This window comes from Panthera pardus, unplaced genomic scaffold, assembly GCF_024362965.1.
Source record: "Panthera pardus isolate Hobbes unplaced genomic scaffold, ASM2436296v1 HiC_scaffold_3, whole genome shotgun sequence".
Taxonomy (NCBI): domain Eukaryota; kingdom Metazoa; phylum Chordata; class Mammalia; order Carnivora; family Felidae; genus Panthera; species Panthera pardus.
The window spans coordinates 13,934,706-13,961,906 of NW_026526876.1; the positions used below are offsets into that span (position 1 = coordinate 13,934,706).

Below are 27,201 nucleotides of genomic sequence, written 5' to 3' on the forward strand. Positions count from 1 at the left end.
CTTGCTCTCCTGGCCCTGCTTTTGACCTGCACTCAGATCACCTATTAAACTAGTCCATTCTTTCTCAGAAGAGCTCATGCCGGGGTCATCTAAGAGACTTGGTATTTAAGGTGTGAAATGTTTTGAACTCTAGACGCAAAGGGCTGTGAGTTTACATTCTTAAAATATTTTCTTCCAGACCACGACTGGTGTAGAATCAGACCAGATCCTTGGGCTTTGCAAGTCTTGGAGGAGTCTGGGCAGAGCAGAGCCGGGTGGAGAGGGCTGCTGCTGGGCTCCCCAAGGGCACAGCTCGATGGCGCCCAGTTTCCAGGGCGGGAGCAGATCTGCAGCTGCTGCCAGAGAGTGTCCACCCCTGGCAACTGCCTGTGGAGCTGTGCCAGGCTTGGAGGACAGGCTGGCCTACGGACACGTGCCCACACGCCCCTGCCCAGACCTGGGCCGGCTGCCTACCACCTTCTTTCCGAACAGACACTCCAATACTTGTTGAAAGACGTTTTATTTTCAGTGTTCCATTCCGTCTACTCAGGGCACTGGATGACATGGCAGCTCAAAAGCAGAGAAGCTGGAGATGAACCCCCACCTTCCCGTGAGGGCCGGGGGTGCCTGCTGACCGCTGGGGGGCACGCACACGAGTCAGACCACAGGCTGCACAGGCTCACGGTGCAGATGGGAGGGCACAGGCTGCACGGGACAGAAGGGCCCCACTCCAGCAGCCCTCACAGGACCTGACACACTGGGCTGGGGGCTCCCTCTCAGAGAAGGTCCTTCCCTCCCACCCTCTGAGGCTTGGCCCTGGGGAAAGAGGTCAGAGACCCAACTCAGGGAGATGGGGATGAGGGTAGGGCCTGGAGCACGAGGAGTCAGCAGAAGAGGACAGAAAGGGGGAAGGGCCACCCCCTGCCTGTAGCAGGGACACTACATGGCGGTAAGAGGAGAGCAAGGCAGGACGATGCTAGTTAGAGACGGAGGCAGGGGTTTCAGAGAACCGTAGTGTTGTTCTGGATGGCCAGCTCCCAGCTGGGGATCAGTCAAAGGAGATGAGCTGGGCTTCACTGCCCTGTGCCGGAGGGCCCTGTGCCGGTGGCTGCTGGGCCACGGGGGGCGGCTGCTGGGGGGGTCCCCCTGAGGGCGCCATCTGGAGGGGACACAGAGGAACCATTGGCCCTGCCTTCCCACCCTCTACTGGCTGTTCTATAGAATGCTCTGCCCTGGTCTCAGCCCCAGGGAGGCCCCAGCCCCACTCCCTCCTCCCAGCGTGTGGCCGGTTCCCGTTTCTCTTCCTGCCCCAGCATAGACCCCACGCGTTCCCAACCAACGTCTGTGGAGTTGAGCTGACTTGGCCTCGAGCTTTTAAGGGAACGTGCGTAGCTTGGATATCTGCGGGTGCTGTGGCGTGCGTGCGGTGTGTGTTGATGTCCTCGCTGCTGGGAACCAGTCCTGGCCTGCACTGTCTGTCCTCCCCAGGCCAGCCCCACCACCCTCAGCGTCCTGAGCCTCGCCGGCAGCCTGGGGAGAGGCTCACCTGCTGGTACATGGGCTGCTGCCCTGAGATGTAGGGCTGCTGTGGGGGCGGCATCGGTGTGTCCTGGCTGGGAAGGGTGTTCATGAGGTTCTGCGAAAATGAAGCGAAACTCACATTAAGGAGTCCTGCCGACAATAAAGGGGGGGCATTTCTGACCTGAAAAATCCAACGCCCACCAGCTAGGAGACCCTGACGGTGGGGAAGGGGGTGTCGAGCAGGATGGCCTGCCCTGCCCAGGGCTCCCCTGGCGTCTTTTCCGTGTGGACGCCTCACAGTCTCTCACCTGCATGCTGTACGGCTGGTAGCCCATGGACACCGCCTGGCTCCCCATGTAACCCATGGCACCGGACTGTGGAGGCTGGGAGATGGCCGGGAGGCTCTGTGGGGCCTGGGAGGCCACATTCTGTGGAGGGAAGGGCGTGATGGGACAAAGGCTGGGGTCCTCTCCCCAGGAGAGGGCGCGGCCCCGCCTGCCTACCTGATAGCCCTGCGTGGGGGTGGGCTGATAGGAGGAGTAGGCTGGGCTGGCGGTGGGTCCGGCCGGGCCCTGGGGGGCCGCCTGCGCACCGGCGGCTCCTGCCGGGTACATGTAGGCGCTCACCATGCCGGGATCTGCAGGGGAGAGGAGCAAGCTGGCTGTCCTGCAGGGTGGGGGGCGGGGAGGGGCAGCACTTCGGAGTCTCCCTTTTTGTCATGACTTTTGGGAGCGAGTTCATGTTTCACGTTCTCCCAAAAAGAAAAGCAACGAAATCAACGAGAATAGGAGAGGAGTTCTAAAACAGAATGAAATCAGAAGAGATGAACCAAACTGTACTGACAGTGACAGGAGGACACGGGAAGTTGGCGAAAATGAGCCCTCGGGCCTTCGGAAACTCAGCGTCTGGACCCTGCGTCCTCGGCCGAGAGAGGACCACAGACCTAGTGAACCTGTCAGCGAGCGCCTGTCCCCAGTGGCTCGGGCTGGCGTTCCCGGAGCCACTTTGTGTGTATCCCAGGAACGAACAAAACAGCACACGTGGAGTGGACGAGAGGCAGGAGTTAGAGGCGTGGGAAGGGGAGGGAGCCCCGTGCGGCATCACCGAAGCTTTGCCTGCCGGAAGACAAGCCGCGCGTGTGCATCTACACGTCCCGGCGGTCCCCTGCGCTGAGCGCACCTGGGTCCGGGTTGCCAAAGAGCCTCCGCTATCAGGACCAGGGGCTCGCTGGACGGGAGCTACGTTTCAGGAAATGGAGCAGCCGAAGGGGTTTCCTGGGGCCACAGGAAACCCTGTGACCATCTGAGCGTCCAAACACACTGTGAAATTTGAATAAAATGGGTCTGCCTGATGAAAAAGTAGACAGGAGAGAAGAAAAAGTGCCTTCTTATTTTGAACAGACCTCTGATCAACGGGAGGAACGAGACAGTCACCGTTTGGCAAACGTTATGATAAACTCAGACAAAATTAGCAAAAAACATTAAAACCACGAGCTAAAGCCTGCAGAAGAACAAGGATGTAGGTGTCTTATCTCCTCGCCAGGGTCTTGTTGGTTACGGGAAAACCGTCCCCTCCGGGGAGGACACCCAACAGACGGCCCACGCACCACGTGGCCAGAGGCCGGCTGTGCCTTCCTGCTGAACACTGTAGCCCCCCGATGACTGGCCCAAACACAGCCACGGGCCGTCACGCCGACTGAGACCAGACAAAACCCACTGAGGGGTGGTCTGCAAGACATGGGCCAGGGCTCTTTGAGAAGTCCGTGTCGTGAAACACACAGAGTAGGAACATTCTAGGTTAGGGACAAAAAGAAACAGAACCAGTAAAGACAACAACCGTGGGGTTCCTACTGGCACAAAGGGATGTGTGAGAGCTGAACCCGGCTGCGGAGGACGTCACACCACGGCCTCAGGGGCTCCTAGCGTGGCATCCGTGCCCAGGCCGTGAGGGAGTGACCTGGTTTTAGGACACGCATGCTGAGACCACGAGGAGCAAAGGGCATCGTGCCTGCCCCTTACTCTAAGAGGTTCAGGAGAGGGCACACGTGCCCGTATGAAGAGAGCGCAAACGTAACGAAACGTTAACGTGGGGAAAACCTGGAAAGCTCTCGGTGCTGTTTTCACTTTCCTGCAAATCCAAAATTACTCCAGAACGAAGAAGGACAAGCTGGTGGTCTGGGGCTCATCGGAGGTGCCCGCCCTGTTACCTGCTCCGGCCCCAGGCATGCCGGGGTAGGGGCTGCCGGCAGTGGGCGCCGGCTGGCTCATGTACACGGTGTGCATGGGGGAGCCCTCCACCGAGCCTGCTGGGCTGAAGGTGCCTGGGAAGCTGGTCGGGCCGGAGGGCTGGTAGAGCACGCCCCCGGCCGCGGGCACGGCCTGGAGCTGCGGACAGAGAGAGACGACGGTCAGGGCGGTCAGGGCAGTACGTGGTCGCGGGCGTCCCCGGCTAGGGGTGGGCCCGGCGGGGGTGCGTGCCTGGGCGTAGGGCAGGGAGAAGGCGGGCATCTGGGCCCGCATCTGGATGGTCTGCTTCTGCTGCTCCAGGCGCATCTGGCGCTCCTTCTCCTGCTCCTGCAGGCGCTGGATGGCCAGCTGCCGCTGTACCTCCAGGTATTCCTGCGGGCCATGAGGCAGGGGTCAGGGCCGCCCGCAACCTGGGCGCCCAACACCCCCCCCCCCCCCCCCCGCCCCGGGGCCGACCACCGCACCTGCTTTTTCTGCCGCATGATCTCCAGCTTCTGGGCCAGCTGTATCTGGCGCTGGCGCTCGGCTTCCTCAGCTGCCCGGCGAAGCTTCTCCCGGTGCTCTTCCCGCAGGGCGCTGAGGGCCCCCCGGGCGTCGCGGATCTGCGCCAGCTTGTCCTGCAGCCCCTCGTAGTATACTGTGGGGAGAGGGCGGAGCCGGGAGCCCTTGGGGTGGGTGGGAAGCGCTGGCCGCCCAGGGCTGGGCTCCCACTCCGGACAATGGCCACCGGGCCTGCCCCTGCCCAGCCAAGGGCTTGGCGACAGGGCACGGCCGGGGTGTGGGCTTCTCAGGGGCAGGGCCGGGGGTGGGATTCCTCCTTGAGCGGACTGCCCTATGCTCAGCGGGGTACTTCCCACCGCTGGGGGCACTTCCCCGAGTTGCCCGCGGCCCTGCCCCGCCCCCACCCTAAAAACCTTTGCCGCGCCCACGGCGACCGGGCCGGCACTGCCCCGAGGGGCGCAGCGAGGCCGCCACGGAAGGTCCCCCGTGCGCCGCGGCACCTACGCCTGCGCTCGTCCAGCTGGTTGAGCAGTTCCAGCAGCTGGGGGTGCATGCTGTTGATGGACTGGAACAGGGACAGCACGGCCGAGTCGTTGGTGATGCTGCGGCCGCGCACGTGGTTGCTCTTCATGCGGTTGACGAAGGTGGTGACAGCGTTCTGCAGGGCCTTCAGGAACTGCGCGTGGCTCTCCTCCGACTCCCCGTTCTGGAATTGCTGCTCGGGACACACGTGGGACCTTGCTGAGTGTCCCCGCCCCACCCCGTGCCCTCCAGGGCCCCCAGACAGGACCCGCCACTCCAGGCGCCATGCTCCGACCCTGCTGTGCATCTGACTCGATCCTCCCAATGGTGCCGCTGAGCCCCAAGGAGCCCCAGGAGCGCCTCCTGCACTGGGCTCCGTGTCGGCCAGGACGGAGCTGGCCGAGCTTGGGCGGCCTGGCTTGGAAGCCTTCAAGGTGGCCTGATTCCCTTGAAGAGGCCCTGGTCTGTTAGTCAATGGCCCACAGAGCCCCCAAGCCCCAGGACAGGGCAAACAAAGATTCATCCGGGTGGTTCTGGGCTGCCCTACAATATTCTGATCCACGCCAGGCAGCAGGTGGCCAAGAGCCAGCTGGTGCGCAGGGGTTCCATGGAGTTCTCCGCTGGAACAGCTCGCCTCCGGGAGGTCACTGTGGGCGGGGCCCTGGCCCCACCAGGAGTAGTGCCCGTAACGGGGCCCTCAGAGGGGGCCACGGCTTACCTCGCCAAAGGGGCCGCTGGAGGGCGCCACGGGCTGAGAGTCTGTCTCCGGGAGGGGCGTCTGGAAGAGGCCAGAGGGTGAGAGGGGCGTCCGGCCTATCCCAGGCGCCGCCCCCCCAGGACCGTGGGCCTGGAGTGCCGAGAGCAGCCCACCTCCAGCGCACTGGCAGGGACTGTGTGCCCCTCCGCGGGCGGGGCAGCCGGCTCCGTCAGGGGCGCGGGGGCAGACGGCGTGGGGCTCTTCCGGGACTCCTCCTGCTTCTTCTCCCAGTAGTTCCGGTTGAGGTACCGGGCAAGCTGCACGGGCAACAAAGGTCACTCCCGAGGAACAAGGAGCTGCATGGGAAAGCACCACGCGCAGAGGCACCCTCGCCCCCTCACCTCAGGGTCGATGTCCTCAGCCAGAGGCGCCGACGAGGTCTGGGGAGACACAGGCCAGATCGGCAGTGACCCACGGGCTCGAACACTCACCCAGCTCCTCCCAGGCCATCGCTCAGGATGCTGGGATGCCACGGCCATGACAGTGGGCACTGAGCACCGGCCAGTCTGTCCGAGGGGCCCCCGGGGCTCTGGGTGTGGTACCCCCACGTCACTTCCCAGAAACCACACTGTAACGTCCCAACGGCAGGTGCAGGGTCTCCTTAGGCCCTTGGCCAGCTGGCCCCCCTGCTCGTGCAGCCCCGCAGAGCCCACGATGACTTCCTAAATCTTCCGCCCCACCTGCCACCCACCCCCTATTTACAGAGGGAGCTAAAGCCAGAAAAAGGCAGACCCCTTTTGACCCCAGGGTTCACCCATCTCCTCTTGCTCGGGGCGGGGGCGGGGCTGGGGGGGATGCCTCCAACCTTCCCATGTCCTCTCCCCTCACAGGGGACCCCTGGCCAGGGGCAGGAAGGCCGGGGAGGTCCAGCCCGGACCTCGACCTGCACCCACCCCATCAGGCGCTGTCTTTTCTGGGGCAGCCCTCTGGCCTGCCTCCCCACTCCCTGGCACAGAACCGCGGCCCGGCCTGGGACGGGCTCACCACTGGCGAGGAGTACAGGCTGCTGGCAGGGGGCGCCGACGAGGCCACGGGCGCGGGTTCTGCTTTGGGGTACGTGGCAGCGGCGTAGGCAGACTTCTGTCTCTGCCGGAGCAGGGAAGCGTCAGGGCGCAGGCGGACTAAGCCTCCACACTCCTCGGCCCTCCCCAAACGTCTAGGGACGTTCTCCCCCCGTGCCCCCGGACCGGGGGAGCCTCCCTCGGCTCACCATCCTCTCCTTCTCCTCAGCCTCTGACTGAGACAGGGCCAGGGCCAGCTGCAACTCCTCCTCCTCTTGCAGGGCCGTCTCGTCCCGCTTGGGGGGCAGCTGGGGACAGACAGGCCGGTGAGCAGGGCCCGGGGCCAGGAGTACCTGGGACAGGGGGCCGCTCAGGTACTCTGGGGGCAGCTGGGGACAGACAGGCTGGTGAGCGGGGCCCGGGGCCAGGAGTACCTGGGACTGCTGGGACAGGGGGCTGGTCAGGTACTCTGGGGGCAGCTCCGCTGTGGACGACGCCTTTCCTTCTGCTTTCCTGGAGGCGAGAGAACGTTGGGTGGCCGAGCACCTCACCCCAGCCCCCCGCATCCCCACAGAATGACGACAGAAGTGCCACAGGCCATGCTCTAGAGAAAAGCCGGTCCCTCAAACCAGCTGTTGCCTCTGGGATGCGGGACCCTGGGCAAGTCACCGGCCTAAGCCCCAGCCCCCTCTCCTGAAAATGAGGTTCACACGTGGGATAGGAAGTTTTCAGGGGAGCGGCCTGCAGACACCATCGCAGACGCCGGGAGGTGGACAGCACGGGCCTCCAGACGGACCGCACCGAGAGGGATGAAACCTCACTCCTGGGATGGAACCAGGAGCACAGAACCAGACTCTAAGGCAGCTGAGGAGGTGGGACGGCCACCTGTCATGTGCCACGGACCTGGATGGGCCTGACAGGGACGCAGTGGAACCAGAATGGGAGCGCAAAGTAGGTGTTGGCCCCGCACTGATGTCACGTGGCCCGGTGTGACAACTGTGCTGTGCTCCCAGGAGAGCGTGCACTTCTAGGGAAACACACGGGGCTTGGGGTACAGGGGGGGCGGGGGGCTACCCGCAGCTCGCTCGCAGAGATCCAGAACGGACATGGTGTGCGTGAACATGCAGGTGGGTGGGAAAGGGGGACCGTGCAGTTATGCCAACGTGGCGGCCTCAACACTGAGGGAGCCGGGAGGAGGCCACACCACGTGGCGTCTGCTTACCGCCCCTGCGTCTCTTCCCTAAGTTTTACGTCCAAGCTAAAAAGTTAAGAAGCACACAAACCCTAGCACCCGGCTGGCAGGTCTGAGAGCCTGGGTGCGTGCCAGCCCCCCTCCTGGACAGCCAGGACCCGGAGCCCACGAGGCCCTCGGGGCAGCCGGTGCGGACTCACTTGTTCAGCTGCTCGTAGCACGGCTCGCACACGCGCACCTCCTTCTCGATGCCGAACTTGGGGATGGTGGAGGACTTAGAGGAGCACTTGCCGCAGAAGATCTGGCCGCACGCCCGGCAGTGGTGCTGTGAACGGGGCGGGTCAGGGCGCGGCCCGCCACCGGGCCGCTGCCCTCTCGCGCCCACCCTGCCCACCTCCGCCTGCCGCTGAGTGCCCCCGGCCGGGCCTCCCCGGGTGGGAGCTGGGCCAAGAGCGGGCAGAAGGCAGGCCTGAGTGGCCCCAAAGACCCTCGGGAAGCAGCACGCTTCCAGGCTCCCGACTGCAGCCATCGTTGTGGGAGAAGTCCAATTAAAAAAACCCACGCACGAGTTGTGCTCGGGGATGAGTACTTGCGGGACAGTAGATCCGGGGCGTCAGCTGAGACCCCCCCCCCCCCGCCCCAGCCTGCACCATTGCCTTCTGTGCCTCAACAGGAAGGGAGGCTGCAGCCGGGGGGCTGGAGCGCACAGGCTGTCGGCCGTGAGGTGCAGCTAAGGGCGCAGCAGGCCCGGGAAACACACGCCCGAGCCTCCCGCGGCCCCAAGCCCACGGCATTCTTGTCCCCTGGGGGACGCAGCCTCGCCCAAGCTTCCTCCGACAGCACAGGCCATCAGACTCGGGACCCCTCGGTGACCACGATGACCGCACGGCTGGGGGTGGATTTGGCCCCCCCCCCCCCCCCCCGGGCACCACAAGGTCACAGCCAAGAGGGAGAGGACCTCGAGTGGGTGCAGCGGCCTCACGGCAACAGCGGGTGGTCTGGGGGCTGCCCCGGGGGGCACGCTCACCTTGCGGGTCACCACCCCGAACTGCACCCGGCAGCGGTGGCACTCTTCGGCATCCACCCAATCGGGGGCCTGGGGGACAGGCAGAGTCAGGGTCACGTGGCCCCTGCCTTCCCTGCCGACATGCCCACTCCCCACAAATGGGGGAAGACCCCAGAGAGCGCAGGGGCTGGGGGCCAAGTCCGCAGACGCGAGGAGGGAGGCCACTCCAGGACACCCTCTTCACTCTAAGCACGTGGCAGCCAGGCTCCCTGCGGGCCGCAGCGACACAACGGTGGGTCTTAGCTACGCGAGCCCGCCAGCCACAGGCACCTTGAACAACCTTCCGACCCCAGCCTGACGAGACCCAGCGGCACGTTCTCGTGGAGACGGCAGCTCCCCCGCCAATGTTCCCAACGAGCCGGGCCCCCCGGGCTTCCCTTCGGCTCCCTCAAAGCAGCCTAACTCCCAGATGCCCAGCACCCGGAGGACTCACTCTCTCTGCAGCAAACATGGCATCGCTCTCCTTAAACTCTGGGAACACGTGTCCTGGAGGAAAGAGCCCGCGGTCACCGCCGGTGCTACCCTGGCACGCAAGACCCCGACCGGCCCACCTGTCCTCGCCCCGTCTGCCCCGAGACCTTTAGGAGCCACGTTCTAACTCTTGGCATCCGCCTCCCCAAACGGACCTACAAAAGGAGGCCTAGAACCCCTGGGTGCAGAGAGCAGCGACCTGGCACCAGGTGAGTGCGCCTGGGTGCACGAGTGGGCCTGCCCGGTACCCGAGGTGGCTCCCCACGGCCGCGCCATTCCGGGGCCGTGGCATAGAGCCTGGCCGCACTCCCACCACACCAAGGGCCTCACAGATCCTCCCTGGACCTCCCATCTGGCTCCTGGCCCCACGCTCCAGCCCCCTGTACCTCTCAGGATTCTTAAAACCAGTTCCCAAGCTTTTCTGAGACGCAGATCCCTCAAGAATTCAAGCTTCAGATGCTCTCCTCAGCAAAGTGAACGTGAGCATATACCCACCATCCCAGGTCCAAGGTCCAGGGACTGCGGGCCTGAGGCCAACTCACCAACACGGACAGGACCCTTGTCACACGTTCTCCACAGGTTCCTACCCGCCCGTAGCCACCAGACGCTGCCCCTGCCCCAGGCCTCATTTTCAGGGCCAGAGGGCTCTGCCCAGGTGGGGGACACACCCGCTCAGCCACGGTGGCCCAGCCCTTGCCAGACCCCACCAGCTCGGCACGGCCACTGTGGCGGCGGGGAGGAACCTCAGCTGTCACGGCCCAGCTTAAAGCCCTCCTGGGACCAGCTCTGCCTGAGCTCTCCTGCGGGCCGGCACCTCCCAGGCCTTCGCACCAGCCCGCCGTGGCTCCAGGGCCTCGGAACGGAATCCTCTGTGGGATTCCAGGGCCCAGCCCTTCTCACTGCCCGTTCTCGTGTTCAGGTCTGGTGTGCGAGCTGCCTGCTCCCCAGGCGCTCTCCAGCCCTCGTGCTAAACCAGCACCAGGGTTTAGAGGCAGGGTTCCCAGGCTTTGCTTCCTTCCTAGGACCTGACGCTCGGGAATTGGCTCCTTCACTAACCCTTCACTCGTGTGTCGTCTGCCTCACCCAGGGGGTGTCGGGCTGCCCCACGGCGATACCACCTCAAGCTCCCGCCACCAATCACGCAGCACGAGGCCGTCCCCCGCCCCGCACACAGTGCACACAGCCTTCCTTGGGACGGCCTGGTGCAGAGCGGCCCCTCAGCTCCTAGAGGCTGTGTCCCGAGCCTGGGACCTGACAGACCCCGCCCAGCTCACCTTCCACCTTCATGATCTGGTACGTGTCCTGGACCACCTTGTACTTGGGCTCGTTCCGGAAAGCATGCGCCCAGGCCTGGATCAGATACAGGATCTTGTTTCGGACGTTTACCTCCACCTGCCTCTGCAGAGAAAGGAGAAAGGAGAACAGACAACGAGGAGGGCCATGAGAGATGGGAACACCAGAGAGGGGCCTTGCGAGGAAGCGGCAGGGAGACCGCGCCACTCTGAGCGCACGGGCCGGCAGGGGTGTGTGTGGGGGGGCCCTGCGTGGGACACAGGGGCCACGCACGGACCCACTCCCCAGGCCCGACGCTCCTCCGTGAAGCCCGGCCCCGAGGACAAGCCCATCACAGCCATCTACCCACACAGGACCGAACTTGTCCTCAGTCCCCTAGAAAAAGCTGGGGCCTCCCTGAAGCCCAGCTCCCCAGATCCACTACCCTGCCTCCTCTTGCCCTACCCCAAGGCACCCTAACCGAGCCCAGAGGCCCCTCAGTCTGTAACCCACTGTGGCTCCAGCAAATGCCAGGCCGTAACAGGCAGAGCCCGGCAGGACCGCGTTGAGGCCGCGGACACGCGGCCGGCTGCCTCTCCTCTGGTCACAGCCAGCCTGTGTGGGTGGGGGCCGGCCGCTCCAGGAACCTCCCCGCGTGCACAGCCACCATTTCCACCAGGTTCCAGCACGGCCAGTCACATCTCCAAAGCTCTCTCGGGGACGCTCAGGAAGACAGCAGGGCGAGTAAGCTGCTTCCTGGAGATGCCAAGTAGACTCACGCACGAGGCCTCCGGTTCTCTCCCGTAACCTGCATCCAGTGAGTGGAGCCCTCTTTCTTACGGTTACCCTCCTTCTACAAAACGGGGTTAACAGGCTCAAGCCACGTGTGGCACATGGGATATGGCCGTGATAGCACGAGGGGCAGGGCTAGCCCTTCTGACCTTGTAGCCAGGCCACCCTAAGGACCGCCTGGGTCACCAGTCGGAGCCCACCTCAGGCCCCGGATGGGCTCTTGGCCACGTGAGCCCACGGGTGCCCACCCGGGCCGGGCCCACCAGTGGTGACAGAGCCGGTATACGGGGCTGGGCTCCTTGGCCGCCCCCAGGTGGCCTCACCCCTGCGAGATGCCCTTTCACCTCAAAGAATGGCCGCACCACCTGCTCTGTATCACCCAACCTCATGTTGTCACCACCCACATCACAATCCCTGCAGCTGGGCGGTGGCCCGTGCAGGACACTCTCTCTAGGGACTCTGGAGGACCGTCCCTCCCCTAAGAACAGAGAGTGTGAAACCCACTCCCCGAGGTGTCCCCGGTATGCCGTCTCCCCCAGCTCTCCCTCCACGAACACGTCAAACTCACGTGCCTCCCTGCTCAGAATCCTGGCTCTGCACGTGGGACAGCCCCCCCCCCCCCCCGCCCACGCTTCGGGGCTCCCCGCAGGCCTCCACCCGCACACCCTGCCCACAGCTACTCACGCACACACAGCTCCTTCCCCACCACCCAGTGAGGCTCTGAGCCCAGCCCCTGGGAAGCCTTTCCCCTAGGAACGGCGGGGTGTCCTCTGTGTCCCCAGACGCAGCAGCCTGGCTCACTTCTGGTGACGCCCCGACCTCACCCAGCTGGGATTCCTGAGGCTGAGGTGCTCACCTTCCTGTCCTCTGCTCTGCCCGGCACTGCTCTGCCCCAGGTGCCGGCCAACACCCAGAAGAGCCCGGCCTCGGGGGTCACTGCACTCCCCACAGTCTAGAACCGTCTGTCCCCTTCCAAGAGCCCACCTTCAACAGCTCCTTTAGCTCCTCCATAGTCTGCTTGTTGGCCACCTCATCGTGGACCGTCTGGCCGCAGTTCTTCACCACAGACTCCATGACCTGCGGGACCCGAGGAAGGGACGGGCCAAGTCACCGGTCAGGGTGGGACGCCCCTCCCGGACAGGCCCCTCGGGCAAGCCAGCCTGTCGAGGGATCCACGTGGCAGCTCTGGGTCGGGCAGCAACCGCTGCTACGTGCGCCCCTTCTGATTCCATTTTTTACTACCAGGGACAGAGACGAGAGTCCACGTCTGGGCCCCAAGTCAGCCGGCTGCAGGTGGGACAGCTGAGGCATGACCTCTATCAGGTTGCTCGTATCTCCCTCGTTCTCCAGGCAGGTGGGCAAGGCCCCAGACTCAACTCGTCTCTGCCTTCCTGACACGGACACCGGGGTGGGGACTCTTGAGGTGGCCAGAGCGCGGGGCGGGGGTGCTAGTTACCTCGAGGGCATACAAAGCCACGTGGGGATTCTTGTCGTTGACTTTCTTTTTGATAGAACTCACTGCGTATTTTGCTCTGAAAGAAAAGGACGTTGGTGAAAGAAATAGAAAAACGAACCATCTCAGAAGCTAACGTGAAGAGAGCCCACCCGCCCTCTGGTCCTCAAAACCCCCAAGCAAACGGTAAGGGAATCACACACCTCCAGGCTATACAGAGAAAGCCCTTTCGTTGTCCCCAGATCCCAAAACTCCCAGTGTGGAGACCATTCACTTCTCCACCTCAGGACCTGCTCCCACGAGGGCAGGCCACTGCCGGATCTTGGCGCATCAGAGGGCACCAAGCAACCCCGAGTGCGCCATGGTGCCGCCCCCTCGCCTCTGGGCGGCACAGGCCCGCCTCACTTACTGTGTGTCCCCCTGGCGGATGAGGTCACAGATCTGGAGGATGGACTCCCAGTCGGTCTCCAGCAGAAGCTGGCTGGTAGCTTTGTCTAAAGCAAAAATGCATCGTTACTGGGGCTCGGCGTTCGTCTGATGCCCTAGGTGGCCCCAGAGCTCCGCAACAGGGAGGAGAGACCGTCTCCTTCCCATTTAAAACATTTGGACTGAATGGAAAGGCACACGAAAATCCTCTTGCCACCTGATAATGAGAGCGCTGTCCTTCTCAGAGAAACGACAAACCGCTTAAAAAATAATGATACGGAACACCGCTTATGCACTTGTGGGCCAAATGCCGTTCCAAAGGCTTCATGCAAATGCTGAGTTCTCACACAGCCTCGCCAGCAAGGGCCTGTTTCCATCCTCTTTACCGACAAAAACAAGGAAGCCGAGAAGTGAGGTCCCACGGCTCGCTGGGGCAGAGCCAGGCAGAGTTCAACACTACACTCGGCCACCTCATCCCGCAGAGTCCCTGGTTCCCCCCAAGTTTAGCCTAGTTGACGAGATCCCAGCAAGGGCGAGGCTGGAGAAGATGCCAAGTGTTTTGTGGGATGAAGACAGGACTGACCCGGAAGAAGGACTCTCTGAATGACACCTTCACACTCTCCACATCACAGGTGCCTCAGGCAGACACACATGCTCTGTCCTCCAGCCCTGCTGCCTCTCCTCCTGGGGACACACAGGTGATCTAACGAGGTGCACCCACTCGCAGTACTGGTCTGGCAGTAACTTCGGGGTTGATCTCTGGGGGGCTGAGCCACCGCTCAGCTGCGTGTGCTCAGAACAAGGAAGGTGGCTCATCTGAGGTCTTCTCCAAAACCGTATTCAAGGGGAAAGCGTGACAGGCTCAGACTGACCACCGGAGCACAGGGAGCACTGGCCCCAAACAGAGCCCACGCAACGCAGTTTCACTGGGGGCAGAAGAGGACACGTCCCTAAACATTCATTTTCTTTGCTAAAACTCGTGACCTCCAGGAGGCTCCCAAAGGATCAGCTCCACCTCCGGCAAACAGAAAACCCGCCTTCCTAAACCACCGCGGCCTTCCGGGAGCCCAGTGGGGACAGACAGCGCCGGCCTGGTTCCCCAGGGAAGCAGCGCTCATAAGAGCGTGGCAGGTCCCAGTGAAGACACTACTGCTTCCACCGTTTGGAGCCCAATGTTTGGGGGGCACCCTCAAACCCCACGCAACCTAGGTTTTTTGGGGGAGCGGGTCTATGTGACCAGGTCACCCCTTTCCGTGACTCAGGACTTGTGGCCCGCTCAGTCAGATGCTTGTTTCCTCGGGACCGGCCCGCTCCCGGCCCAGGAGCAGAGCCCCGAGCGCAGTCGCCGCGGGCGCGGGCCCGGTCTCCTCCGCAGACCCTCACCTACTCGGGTCGGAGCCCGCGCCCAGCACCCGGGACTGCCCGGTCCCCAAAGCGCGGGCGCGCCCACCCACACCCCGGGGGCTCGGCGGCCGCCTCCCGGCTCAGCTCCCAGGACGCGGGCCGAGCCGCGGGGGGCGGGGGCCACGTTACCTAGGAGACGCTCGAAGGTGCCGCTGCCGCGCCCCATGGCGCCCCAGGACCCCGACCCGACGCCGCTGCGCTCCCCGCTGCGAACCGGCGCGCCCCCGACTTCCGCTTCCGCCTTTTCCCCGGGCGCGCGCACGCGCGCGGCGCCGGGCCGGGCCGCGAGCGGCGAGGAGGCGGGCTTTTCGGCTCGCCCCAGAGGCTGTGCGCCGATTGGGCTGCACTAGGTCGTGAGCGCCGCGAACCAATGAAGAACTTGGACGTGAGGCCTATCCAATGAAAGCGGGGTGGAGGGCGGGACTTGCGCGGGCTACGGATGCCGGGTGGAGTCCGGGGACGCGATGTGTCTTCTCCTGGGGGCCTCGGGTGTCGGGAAAACGCTGTTGGTGAAAAGGCTGCAGACTATCCTTCCGCGTCGGGCGAGGGCCCGGGGGTGGGGGGCGGGGTGCGCCCGGGGGGGCGGGGCTGGGGGCGCCGGGACGGGGGGGATTTTCCCCGGGCGGGGTCCGGCTGCCGCCTGCCTTCCCTGCCTGGCTCTGGGGATCCTTGACCGCGCGCACAGCTGAGCTCCGGGGATGGGAAGGGCGACCTGGGCGATGCTCCCCCGACGCGCCCCACGGTAGGCACCCGCCCTCTCGCGGGGCAACGAGAAGGGGGTACCCTTCGCGGTTTGCAAAGTGCTTTGGGCTGTTTTAAGCGGATGCTGGAGTCCGGCCGGTCCCTGTGTTAAACCCAACCCTCAGGAGGTGAGGGGTGTCTTGGGAAGGAGACTGCCTCCTGGGACACAGCTGCAGGGGAGGTGGGTGCGGGACAGGGGCCCAGAGCCGCCCACCCCTCACCACTCTTGAGACTGCTTTTTCTGGTCGCCTCGGAGGGCGAATCCCCCGATGGGTGTGGGTGCTGCGGCCACAGTCAGCTCTGAGGGTTAGGGCGTTGGAACCCAATTTAGTCTTCCTTACGCAGGACTGTGTCTTAGGGGCTAAGCCCTTGACAAGGGCCGTTTTGGGGTTTGGATCACAGTGTAGAGAGCTGCTAGCCAGGAGTTCCCAATGAGAAAGTGCTTGTGTCCTTTGTGCATCTCGAGTTTTTCCACAGGTGGGCACCAACCTTACTGACATCGTCGTCCAGAGAAAGATTACCATCCGGGAGCTGGGGGGGTGTATGGGCCCCATCTGGTCCAGCTACTTTGGAAATTGCCACTCTCTCCTGGTAGGTCGTAATCCTTTGCACTTAAGCGTTGTCTGGTGCTGGACCTCACTCTGCGTAGGCTGAAGTTTGGGTTCCTGAGCAATTACGCGAAGGCAAGGAAACATGACCGAACTTCGAGTTGCTTCCTTTTCCGAATAGCTTGATCCCTAAGTGCTTCTGCTTCAGAGCGGACATAAAAGCTCACGCAAGGTTTGCTGAGGGGAGCGTTTATTCTCTGCCAGTAACTGGCGCTTGCTCTCTGCCTTGATCCTCTGGGCGTGTTTTTATGTTTGTGTTTGAATCCCACATCTCTTGGGTTTGTCCCATCCTGGCAAGGCCTGTGCCCCAGACTCCAGGACCCTTCCTGGAAGAACTGATGACCACGTGAGTAGAGGAACTTCCACGTAGGTGAAAGCAAATGACATCAGGTCGCTCTCATGAAAGTCATTTCCCTAACTTCTGCTGTCCCCCCAAATCCTTTGTTTTAAAGTCCTTTTGCTCTTCCTGAGCCAGGTCTTGCTGCCCCAGGGAGGGGATTTGGGAAGGACTGTCTCCATCACGGGGTGGTCCCATCTCTGTTTTCTTCCTCCCCAGTTCATGATGGACGCCGCTAACCCCACTCAGCTGTCCGCGTCCTGCGTGCAACTCCTGGGCCTCCTTTCTGCAGAGCAACTCGCAGAAGCATCCGTCTTGATTCTCTTCAATAAGATGTACGGTCTGTCTTCCTGGAGGAGAGCACGGCCGCGAGTCCTGGGAGGAGCTCCCTTGGAGTGGAGCCGGGACGGTGGCTCGTGGCTTGGGGGGTGGGGGGTACCGTGGGCTTTGGGATGCACTTGTGGCAGCCCGCCGTGACAGGGTGCTGCTTTTGCCCTAGCGATCTGCCCTGTTACATGACCGTAGACGAGATGAAGTCATTGATCAGGCTCCCAGACATCATTGCCTGTGCCAAGCAGAACATCACCACGGCAGAAATCAGCGCCCAGAAGGGCACTGGCTTATCGGAGGTGCTGCGCTGGCTCCAGGACACCCACAGAACTGACAGGCGACTGCCGGGAGGAGAACCGTGACCGGCCGGCTCTGGGGAGGAGGCAGAGAACGGCACCGCTTGGCCTCTGGCGATCTGTTCTCGTCAGGGACAGGACGACCCGACGTGAGCCTAGGAGATGGGCTCCCGTCCTGAGTGGCGGTGATGGGTAACTGGCCTCTGAACGAAAAGATTGTCCCCAGGGCTGGGAGAGGACAGGCTTGCAGGCGGCTGCGTGTCCTGCCTGGGATGTGCTTCCTGGGATGTGCTTCCCGCCCATCGGGAAAGCAGCTCTACTTTCCTGACGGTGTTTGCACCGCCTGGGACCAGACTTGCTCTGGGGACTGTGGCACAAAGCCGTACCTGTGGAGTTTCCCACATGCCGACCATGTGGCCTCCGTCGTGTGAGGCCGTCACCTTAGGAAGAACCGAGCCTGGAGTCAGAACAAGAGTAGTGTCTTCATCCGTTCAGCAAACGTACATCACCCCGAGGAGGGCACAGGGCTCCCGCGGGTCGGTGCGAGTGGGAGCGGCCCTGCTAGAGCACAGGGGGTGCCGTGCTCAGCTGAGGGGGCTCACGTGGGGGGGGGGGAGGGGGGACACCTACTGGTATATTCGTGTCCTAGAGCCTCCGTAACAAATTAGCACAAACCTGGTGGCTTAAAACAACAATTTGTGCTGACAGTTCTGGAGGCCAAACTGAAACCGACGTCAGCAGGGCTGGAGGCTCTGAGGGGAGAACGCGTTCCTTGCCTCTCTCCTGGCTTCTAGCGGCTGCCGTACTTCTTGCCGTGACTTGGCTTGTCACACACAGAACTAGAGTCCCTGCCCGTCTTCCACGGCTGCTGCTCCCTATGGGGACACCCGTCACTGGATTTAGAAGCCACCCTAAATCCAGGATGATCTCTTGAGGTCCACGATTACGTGTACAAAGGTCCTTTTCTGGAGTAAGGGGACACTTGCATGTTCCCGGTCGCAGGGAGACCTCTTTAGGGCTGCCGTCCAGCCCACTGCAGTTGGCTAAGAAGCCTCTACTCCTGGGCGTGGTTGAGTTGCTGACAAACGGCTTTCTCCATCTCAGCTGGCAGCAGGGGCTGGCTGGACCACGAAAGAATGCCAGGCATCTGTCGTCTCGCTTCCTGCGTGCAGGGCACCGGGCCCAGGGCCTCCTCCCGCACACAGTTTCCTGTTGGCCACTCTGCTGGGGTGTTCGCTCGGGGGTTGCAAGTGATGCCTCAGAAAGGCTCTTGCATAGACTCCGGGGTAATTTGGGCTCGAGTCTCTCCCCGACCCCCACCCCGTGGAAGCGACAAACCCCCTCCTCTCTGGGAAGGGCACCACTGCTCCAGGGGTCCCACTGTGCGGCTGTAGATGCGGTGGTCTCCATCCCGTGGGCGAGTCCTGGTGGATGTCACGGACCACCTGGCACCCAGGGTGAATGGGCTTTCCTCACACCTCCCACCTTCAGAGAGCTCCGTGCGCTCAGGGGACGTGCACTTTGTTCTGTCTCTAGGGGCGACCCCCAGCTCAGGGTGCATCTCTGAGATTTGGGCCTGGTAATCTCTCATGGCAAAGCCATGGGCCGAGTTGGGGAGTTTGGAGGACACTGACAGGCCTGAGCAAAGCTGACACGTGAACTCGGTTTTGAAAGGCAAATTTCCTCCCACCACAACCCATTTCTACCTTCCTGCTTTTGTGCCGTGCTTGGCGAGGAGCCCAGGGACGTGGGTATTTCTCAGGGACTGTGTTCACCCCTGGTCCTGCCCCTGCCTGCCCGCTGCGCTCTGGGGGGGACCCCTGCCTACAGTAATGGCAGCTAGCACCCCTGCCACCCCATGCAGGAGACGGGCCCTGCCACACAGAAACACGTTCCTGAGAAGCTAATAGCTGTGATCTCAAATACAGCTTCAACGTAAAACTTCTTGATTTGAAAATAAGCATTGTAAGGGATACAAACTTAGGGAAGGGCAAAAAAGGATCCCACAGAAACACACCCCCCACGCCGTGCAGGGCCACCCTGGCCAAGGCGGAGACAGCACTTCCTGAGCTGTCCCAGCCCAGCTCTGCCAGCCAGAGGCACCTGAGCTGGTGAGCCCGAGGGAGGAGCCAGGTGCCTTCACAGGGATGTGAGCAGGACTCCACCCCTCCCCCCGCACCCCCGGTCCTACAGCTGAGCACCCTCAGAACATGTGGGGCTCCCTCCTTCGGCAGGAATTCCCACGCAGCCTTTTTAACTACAAGAAAGTTGCGGGGCCAGGATCCTGTCCTTGCCGTCAAGCTGCTTCACCCCTGCTCTTCTCTCCCCGGAGTCCTTGGGGACGCCAGGAACAGACCTCCTCAAACCCACTCCATGTGGGGATGTGGCACCAGGGACAAGGCACCAGGAGAGGGTCCAGGTGGCCGAGGCGCTGAGCCCACTCCCACCTAGGCTGTGTTTCCACCTGTGCTGCACTGTTGAACCCAATGGGGCCTCAGTTATCGGCTTGGCTGGCCAAGTCTGCAGTGTCTACAGTTAGTCGGCGTTTAAGGACAGGATTACGGGATTGGCCCTCCCCGAGGTGACCGTGGGTTGTCTCAGGCTGGACCTGTGTGTTCAGCACAAAGCTGTGTGTGATGCCCGACTGGCTGTGTCCCAAGCAGGTGCTGGTCTGTCTCTGGGGACTTGGGACGGACAATGCCCTGGGGGAGATGGCCCAGCAGACGGTCAGTCACAGAAGAGCCCTCTTCGGGAGGAAAAAACGAGAGAGCAGAGACCCGGAGCCCTGTTCTACACTCGAGAGCTGGTACATGGGGGCCTGGGAGTCCCAGTGTGCTCCAGGGAAAGGACCCTTGTGTACAGGCCATCTACGTGTCCTCCCCGACGCAGGTGTGGAGGCCCTGGTCGCACCGTCACAGACAGGTCTCTGCCTTCTTCCTGGAAGCGGGGTGGGGTGAATGGGGTGGCCGTGGGGACTGAGCCGCCTGCCGCTGCCGCGTCTTTAGTGCCCGGTAGGCCTGCACAGCCCGCTCTCTCTCCTCCCCGACAATCCGCTGTCGGGCCAGCGATGCGGTCAGAGGCTGGGACACACCACCAGGGCTCAGAAGCATCCTCAGCATCAGCGATTTCTTCCCAGGCTAAAGAACAGAGATAGAAGTTGAGGCACAGGTTCGGGAAGGAGGGAGATGAGGAAGGGCCCACGTTGGTCCGACAGCCGGACGCCCGGTGAGAACGCAGCATTCCGTCTGCAGGCCGTGGGCCCGGCAGCGCTGGGGGACACACAGGGCCACCCCCCGCCCCTGCTCACCTGGCCCCCGCCCCTGCTCATCCTGGGCTGGGCGGTCAGCTCTGGGGGCTGCAGGGCAACCTCGCCAAACTTCACCGTGTCTGCAGGGGCAGAGGAGCACAAGTGAGGCCTCTGCCCACACAGCCGCGGCCCCATCCGCTGACCCCCCTCTGCTGACCCCGGGAAGACAGCGGGGCCCGAGGCCGACGCAGTCGCTTCAGGAAGAGCCACCTCGGAGCAGCTCCCGCTCCAGCCTTTCTGCTGCCTTTTCCTCCCTTCTCTGCCGGACTCTATCCAGTCGCCGTTTCTGGAACCTGGGGAAGAAAGCACGATGCTGTTCAGGTTCCTAAACTCTCATTTCTCTGGATTCCGAAGGTGGAGATCACCCTGCCCGGGAGGGTGCCCTAGAGTGGACCCCAGTGAACTGCCACCATATCCCCACAGCTGTGCGCCAGAGAGGGCTCCGAACGGCAGGCGCCCAGAGTTCCAAGTCAGTGGTTCTCAGTGGGGGCGACGGTGCCCCAGGGTACGTATGACAACATCCGGAGACGTTCTGGGTTGTCACAGCGGGTGGAAGCTCTCCTGGCACCTCAGGTGGAGGCCGGGGATGGTGCCCCCACCCCAGAGAATGACCGGCCCCGAGTGTCAGCTGCGCGACTGTGTCTAAAGGGTCTCACAAAGCGGCCGTGTGTCCGGGGCATCGCTGCGGCCAGACGGTACGTGGGACAGGTTTCCTGTGATGGGCTTCTGGTCACCTGACCTGACTACCAGCACAAAGAGTGCTCAGACGGGGAAGCCCCACGAGGCTGCAGACCATCCCCAACTCACAGGTGCTGAGGGAACTGCTGATGAAGCCCGGGCTGGCACAACTCAAAAGCCGCAGCTATGGCAGAAACATCTCGAAAAGCCCTTGTTTGTCAAAATCACCTCCCAGCTCCGGCCCCCAAGCCCGGGGAGGTGGCACGTGGCTTCCTTCCCAGACTCCGGGGCTGGGAGGCAGGGGAGCAGCAACTGGCAGCGTGCTCCCCCTGGCCCCAGATGCCGCCTGAACCCCCCTGGAGATGCTGGTGTCCCTACTTTGCGGACGGGACACGGGAGCTGAGAGAGGTCACAGAACTTGTGCATATGGCACAGCTGAAGGTGCTCAGAGATGATGTGGCATCTCCCGCCAGAGGCAGGGGAACCCCGGGGCTGCGTGGGAACCCCACATGTAGTACCGATCTCCGGCAGAGGCGGCATGGTCCCCTGGTGGCCAGCAAACCCTCCCGAGGGAGCATGGGGCCTCGTCTTTTCTCCACCTCCCTACTGCAACTGGCCAGGAGGACGGCTGGCCCTTGACCTCATCTGGCTCTTGGGCCCCCTGGATGCTTTTCCAGAGAAAGGCAAAGACAGACCTAGGCCTTCAGAGTTCCGTGGCTTTAGAGGCTCCCTGCACCCCAAGGTTAAGAGGCTCGGGTGTAGAGAAAACACTCACCGACTGACCAGCTTTTCACTTCTTTCTGCGCTCCCCATTCTGACACTGCGGGAGACAGTCGTGGGACCCCAGCCCCTACCCCGCCCCCACTCACGCTTTCTTCCGCTCAGATTTCTCCTTCTTGGGAGCCACCTGCACCTCAGGCTGCCGGGCCACCTGGTTCTTGCTGAGAAAAAGCACATGCTGGGCCTCCTGCTCCATACGCTGGATGTAGGCCCCGTCAGACTCCCACTTCCTCTGCTTGAATTTGGGGACAGCAATGTCCGGCTCCACTCCTTTTGCTTCCTTCTCCAATGTCTTTCTGAAGGCCATCTGGGCTGAGGACAAAGCGGGCGTGGGGTGAGGGGCAGGAGGGAGACGGTGCTAGGCTGGCTGCACGTGCTGGTGCCTCTGCCCAAGGCCACGGGGAAGGAAGACCAGACCCAGTGGGAGCAGCCCAACCACAGTAGCTAAAGAGGATTCACGATGCCCAGCTCGGGCACCCTTGCGGATGGGATCCCCGTGGCCCACCGCTCCATGTCAAAGACGTCCACCACAGCTCGGCTGAAAAACAAAACAGGAAATAACCTAAATGTCTACCAAAACATGGCTGCTTGAGGGAGCACCCTATGTTCGTGCGAAGACTTTATCACACAAATCGAGGACAGTAAGCAAAGCACGGGATGAAGGCATAGCTTTACCGCCGTTAACATGTGAAAATAGACAGACCCTCTCTCGGAAAGGCACCTGAGAAGATGAGCGGTGCTTTCTCTCAAAGGGTGACAGCAGGATTCAGAGACAGGGAGCCAGGCTATGCCGTACCTCATACCTCTCAGAACTGCTTGATTCACCGTGTACGTGAGCGTATAGCTCTTAAATAACCAAAAACGAGTGCCAGCTCAGGAGGGCACAGTTCAAAGTGTGCCATCTGCCACTGGGGCCAGCGCGCCTCCTCCAATTCTCCCCTTCCGTGCCTCTCTTACGTTCTCTTTGGCAGTCACGTAACCCCAATGAAAAGCAGGAGGTTTACAGAGAAATTATAGAACAGCACTGCTGTAAAATCAATCTCACATTTGGGAAAACATTTACATACACAGAACATGCTGGACTCCATCCCCCTCAAACGCCCTGAGTGTTGTTTCTGGCAGAGGCTGACAGGTGGGCACCCAGCCTGGCCTTGGGTGAGGGTTGGAAAGGTAAGTTTCTCAGGGGGGTCCGATCAATTCTCTCCTTAACCTCCGGAAAACATCCACTTCTCTCCACCGTCCTTTCCGCACTCCCATCCAAGAAACTGCCATTTCTCACTTGCAAGAGCTTCACTGGCCTGTCGTGTCCACCCCCTCAGCTGTCACACAGTGATCTCTCTTCTGATGGATCTCCACTACTTCTGGGAGGGGAATCCGCAATCCTCACAGGAGGCCCCTTGGGGTTTTTCTGGAGCCTCATCTGAAACCACACTACCACCTGCTGCCAGCCACCTCTTTGGCCCTGGTGACACCAGCCCTTGGTTAGTGCCCCACATGTTCCTGCACCCTCAAACCACTGGGTCCTGGCAGATTTCTTCTGCCTGAAACACGGCAAGTAGATTCAAACACACAAAGCTTTATTACCACCCAGCATGGGCCTGCACGTTACCTTCTTTCTTTCTCTTTTTGTTACTGATGGGATTTTTCATCTCCTGGCGGCTCCTCATAATCTCTCGGAGCCGGAAAGGGATTTCCTGTTCGTCCTGGTTTTGGGGCTTGCAATTTACTTTCTTTTTTTCTTTGCTGGGAGGGAGAACAGGAGGGTGAGACGAGACTTAAGCTCGGCATAAGCAGAATCAGAGAAACTGAAGCCGGGGACGGGACGGGAATTTCGCAGGCCACCTGGCTGCTGGGGTGCGTGCCAGGCAAGGAGGCATCCTCACCGCACACTGTCCCTGCGCTGCGTTCCCGCAGGACGCTGGGGTGGAGGGCCGCTCCCACAGCCCCAGGAGGACTCGTCCCTGACCTCCTCTCGGATGGCAAACACGGCACCCCGGAAGGTGGCTAGTGCCTCCACGCTGGAGACCCTCACGCCTTCCCTCACCCGGCCGGTCCCCCGTCGCGCCCGTGGCACGGACACAGCGGGGGCCGGGTAGAGACCCACCTGCGCGGTCCGGGCCACGGCGCCGAGCGCTGCTTCCCCGGCAGCTGCTGCTTTCTCCCCTGCGGCCGCCCCGGACCCCCAGGCCCCGCCGTCCCCACCGTAGCAGCCCCTCTACGCCCGGCTCCCGCCATCTGCACGCCGGGCGCTCCAGGAAGAAGCCACTTCCGCCCTTCCGCACAGTCCCGCCCCACGACCGCCACTTCCGCTTCCAGCGCTCAGCCCCGCGCCCATTGGGGCGGTGCTGCTTCCTGGCGGGCCAGGATTGGCCAGAATGGCCGCCCCTCACGCCTCGGTGGGCGGGGTGAGGCGCGCGTGTGCGTGGGTCGGGCCGAGTGTGATGCTGCTCGGGAGCTTGGCCGGGGGAGGCCGGGCGGTGGCCGCCGCTGCCCGGCGTCCGGCAAGTACCAGCGGGTCGGGGGCCGGGGCTGGGCGCGTTCGGGAGGCCGGGGCCGGCAGGGACTGGAGACGTCCTGCCTTCCCCGCCTGCAGGGGACCGTGGCTGCCTGCCCTGGCTCCACGGGAAGGACCGCCCTGCGCTGGACCCACCCGCTCAGCAGTGTCCCTTGCGCGCCCGCTGTGTGCGAGCCCTTTGGGGAAGCTGCGGTGAACAAGGAGCTGATGCTCCTCGCAAGAGTTAGAGGAAATGGATAAATAGAGTCAGGGCCGCGTCTGTCAGTGCTGAGGGCCCCAGACACAGTGGAGAGGGGAGGGGACCCTGGGGCCGGGGCTGGGACCGGAGAAAGGATAGGAAGCGGGAGGGCTGCCCTCGGAGCCTTTGGGGGATGACCTGGGGGAAAACAGGGATGAAGGGGCGGTGTCCGCAATCAGGCTGGTAGGACAGGGACGCGGCTGCGCTGGTTGGAGAGGGAGAAGCAGCTGTGTGGCCCGAGCTCACAGGCTCCCGCCCCGCCCCCATTCTGCCAAAGGAGCAGAGCGTTCTTAGCTGGAGGTGCCAAGGTACCCCCCACACCACCATCTGCTGGAGGGTGCACCCAGTGCCTGTACCCGAAGCCAGCATTTCTCACGAGTTGTGTGTTACAGCAGCCCTTATGTCCACTTTACAGAGGGAAAACTGAGTCTAGAGGTGAAGTAACTTGTATAAGGTCTCATGGGAAATGAGGGAGTGGAGAAGCACCTGGGGCCCCCTGCCAGTGACAGGGGCCGAAACTCCCCTGGAGCTGGGGGCAGGCAAGGCCTTACCAGCCTCTGTCTCCTTAGGGGCCACGGCGACTCTCCAGCTGGGGCCGGTGCCGAAGGCTTCCTGGAGGCAGCAACACTCTTTACCAGCACTGTGCCCGGGTCCAAGCCCGGGAGGGCCACGGAGAGTTCGGGAAGGACCACGTGGAGGTGGGCTCTCAGTCCAGTGCGGAGGGCACCAGGCAGCACAAGTCCTCCTTGCCTGGCGGGGGCCCCTTGGAACCCCCGGTTCCCCTGCCCCCCGGGCTCGAACCCCCCACAAATTGCTGCATGAGTGGCTGCCCCAAGTGCGTGTGGGTGGAGTATGCGGGCGCGCTGCTGCGGCACTACCAGGATGGCGGGGAGCGGGCCCTGGCCGCCCTGGAGGAACACGTGGCTGACGAGAACCTCAAGGCCTTCCTCAGGATGGAGATCCAGCTCCGAGCGAGGAGTGGAGGCTGAGCCGGCTTGCCCACACCCGCACCCAGACAGGCCCCGGCCTGGCAGCTCCTTCCTCCTCGGGAAGCGACACGGAGCTTCATTCACAGCCCTTCACGAGGCTGGTGCCAGACAGGAGTAGGAAGAATTATTTATTGACCTCATCTGGGAATAAATAAGTTCTCTGTGGTGCTCAGACCGGAGGCTTCCGTGTTGTCGTTTGCGGGACTGACGTTGCGTCGTCACAGAAAGACGGTACAGGTTGCAATCGAACATTCGTTGAGGGCCTACAGCTTTACCAACCCGTAAGGGTAACGTAAGCTCCATTCTTTTGAATAATTATGTGACGACGACCCCAGGAACCCCCTTCTGCCTCCCAGCGTCCCAGAAGTCCTGCGCCGAGGTCAGCTCTGGTTATTCTCAGTGCTGCACCAGAGGGAGGGCCATCTGGTCCCTCGAAGCTGCTATTGGCAAGGCCTCTAGCAGGCATGAACGCCCGCGGGCAGCCTGGGAAGGGCCCCTTTGTTCCAGCTGCAGGGATCCTTGGGGAGATACCCATTCAGCCAGGGGGGAGGCGGTAGATACACCTCCGGGGCCTGAGCCTTCAGTCCTTCCAGCCCACTTAGCTCCGAGGATCGGGGCGATTGGCCAGGGCATCAGCCCTAGAATCAGCCTCCGGGAAACCAGCCTGGTCGGCTGCAGACCTGGCTGCTGGACCATCCAGCCCAGGTAGGACTTTGTCTTAGGGTCCTCACTGCCCACCTCTCCTGCTCACCGCCAGCATGGAAATTGTCCCACCTTCTCTCCCTCCCCCAGCATTTCCAAGCGCTGATACAAGCAGCCTGGACGAGGCGGGGATTAAAGGAATTTATGCCTGTTTTATCTCTTCTCATTTAAAGAAAAAGCTAAGATTGTACTAGAATTTCGTGAGAGGTTTGAGCTGATAGGTCTTCCCGGGTAGGGGCTTTAATGTAAAGCTAGTGTATCACATGGCGATGTGTGGGCCAGGGAGTGGGAGAAAATGTGAGCCTAGTGAGGCCCCTGTGGCTTAGGCTGTCTTTCTGAACAGCTGAGTGCCCTCCAGAAACAGGGTTTTGATTGGTTCAGAGAAACCTGATTTATGGTGACACATTTATTAGACTATATCTCAGAGCATCTAATTTAACCGCATCCTCACACAGATTGAAAAACGGCCCAGGAAGAGAAAGATTTTCCCGAGACAGCAGCACAGCAAAGCTTGGTGAGCTCTGGGCCTCTCAGAGACATAGAGGTTTTCTGTATTTTTCTCAACAATTCAGGTTTATGGGGTGCCTGGTGGCTCCGTCAGTTAAGCGACCGAAGCTTGGTTTTGGCTCAGGTTTATAGTCTCATGGCTTGTGAGATCAAACCCCACGTCAGCATCGGTGCTGACAGTGCAGAATCTGCTTGGGATTCTCTCCCTCTCTCTCTGCCTCTCCCCCACTCTCAAAATAGACTTAAAAAAAATCAGATTTATAGAGGTTTTGTATACGTACCCGTGTAGGCACGGATGTACACCTCGAGTGCATGCTACTCAGTTGGCCTCGCTTCAGAGCTCAACAGTCCTAGCAGAGGCCTGTGTGATGTGAGCTGTCCCCATCAAGAAGCCACTGGCGTTGGCCCTGGCAGCGAGGCAGGCCCCTCCTGCACGTGGAACGTGGCAATCGTGCCAGGGCAGCATAACACCAGGCTTGCTGAGACGCATGCCGGTGTGGATCTCGTCCTTGTGCATCTGTTTGTTTCCCAGGTACTTCCCCATCTGTGACGTTCTGGCACTGGGCTAGC

The 27,201-nt window shown here is 62.2% G+C and overlaps 4 protein-coding genes across 6 annotated transcripts; 2 read left to right on the forward strand and 2 right to left on the reverse strand.

Moving 5' to 3' along the window:
• Positions 1–480: 480 nt before the first annotated feature.
• On the reverse strand, positions 481–14,866 carry HGS (hepatocyte growth factor-regulated tyrosine kinase substrate). The gene is made up of 22 exons (XM_019465921.2): positions 14,733–14,866; positions 13,183–13,267; positions 12,777–12,852; positions 12,305–12,397; positions 10,531–10,654; positions 9,219–9,271; positions 8,747–8,815; positions 7,920–8,044; positions 6,962–7,040; positions 6,737–6,835; positions 6,511–6,612; positions 5,868–5,906; positions 5,640–5,783; positions 5,488–5,547; positions 4,752–4,962; positions 4,211–4,383; positions 3,978–4,118; positions 3,707–3,884; positions 2,004–2,137; positions 1,809–1,928; positions 1,526–1,615; positions 481–1,138 (listed from the first exon to the last, which is right to left on the reverse strand). The coding sequence occupies exons 1-22, from the start codon at positions 14,767–14,769 to the stop codon at positions 1,028–1,030; spliced, it is 2,343 nt and encodes a 780-aa protein (XP_019321466.2). The 5' UTR covers positions 14,770–14,866; the 3' UTR covers positions 481–1,027.
• Positions 14,867–15,036: 170 nt separating this feature from the next.
• Positions 15,037–17,389, forward strand: ARL16 (ADP ribosylation factor like GTPase 16). Of its 3 annotated transcripts, XM_019465932.2 has the most exons (5): positions 15,037–15,128; positions 15,287–15,345; positions 15,822–15,935; positions 16,509–16,624; positions 16,789–17,389. In XM_019465932.2, the coding sequence occupies exons 1-5, from the start codon at positions 15,068–15,070 to the stop codon at positions 16,979–16,981; spliced, it is 543 nt and encodes a 180-aa protein (XP_019321477.1). In that variant the 5' UTR covers positions 15,037–15,067; the 3' UTR covers positions 16,982–17,389. The 3 variants fall into 3 exon arrangements, with proteins under 3 accessions (XP_019321477.1, XP_019321478.1, XP_019321479.1); XM_019465933.2 differs by lacking the exon at positions 15,287–15,345 and having other exon boundaries at positions 15,084–15,108; XM_019465934.2 differs by lacking the exon at positions 15,037–15,128 and having other exon boundaries at positions 15,203–15,472.
• A 2,295-nt stretch (positions 17,390–19,684) lies between these two features.
• Positions 19,685–23,921, reverse strand: CCDC137 (coiled-coil domain containing 137). Its single transcript, XM_019465928.2, has 6 exons — positions 23,785–23,921; positions 23,290–23,423; positions 21,770–21,992; positions 20,433–20,515; positions 20,223–20,302; positions 19,685–20,052 (listed from the first exon to the last, which is right to left on the reverse strand). Exons 1-6 carry the CDS (start codon positions 23,913–23,915, stop codon positions 19,828–19,830), a joined length of 876 nt encoding a protein of 291 aa, XP_019321473.2. The 5' UTR covers positions 23,916–23,921; the 3' UTR covers positions 19,685–19,827.
• A 119-nt stretch (positions 23,922–24,040) lies between these two features.
• OXLD1 (oxidoreductase like domain containing 1) lies at positions 24,041–25,596 on the forward strand. The gene is made up of 2 exons (XM_019465930.1): positions 24,041–24,181; positions 25,003–25,596. The coding sequence occupies exons 1-2, from the start codon at positions 24,056–24,058 to the stop codon at positions 25,420–25,422; spliced, it is 546 nt and encodes a 181-aa protein (XP_019321475.1). The 5' UTR covers positions 24,041–24,055; the 3' UTR covers positions 25,423–25,596.
• The last annotated feature ends 1,605 nt before the right edge of the window (positions 25,597–27,201 follow it).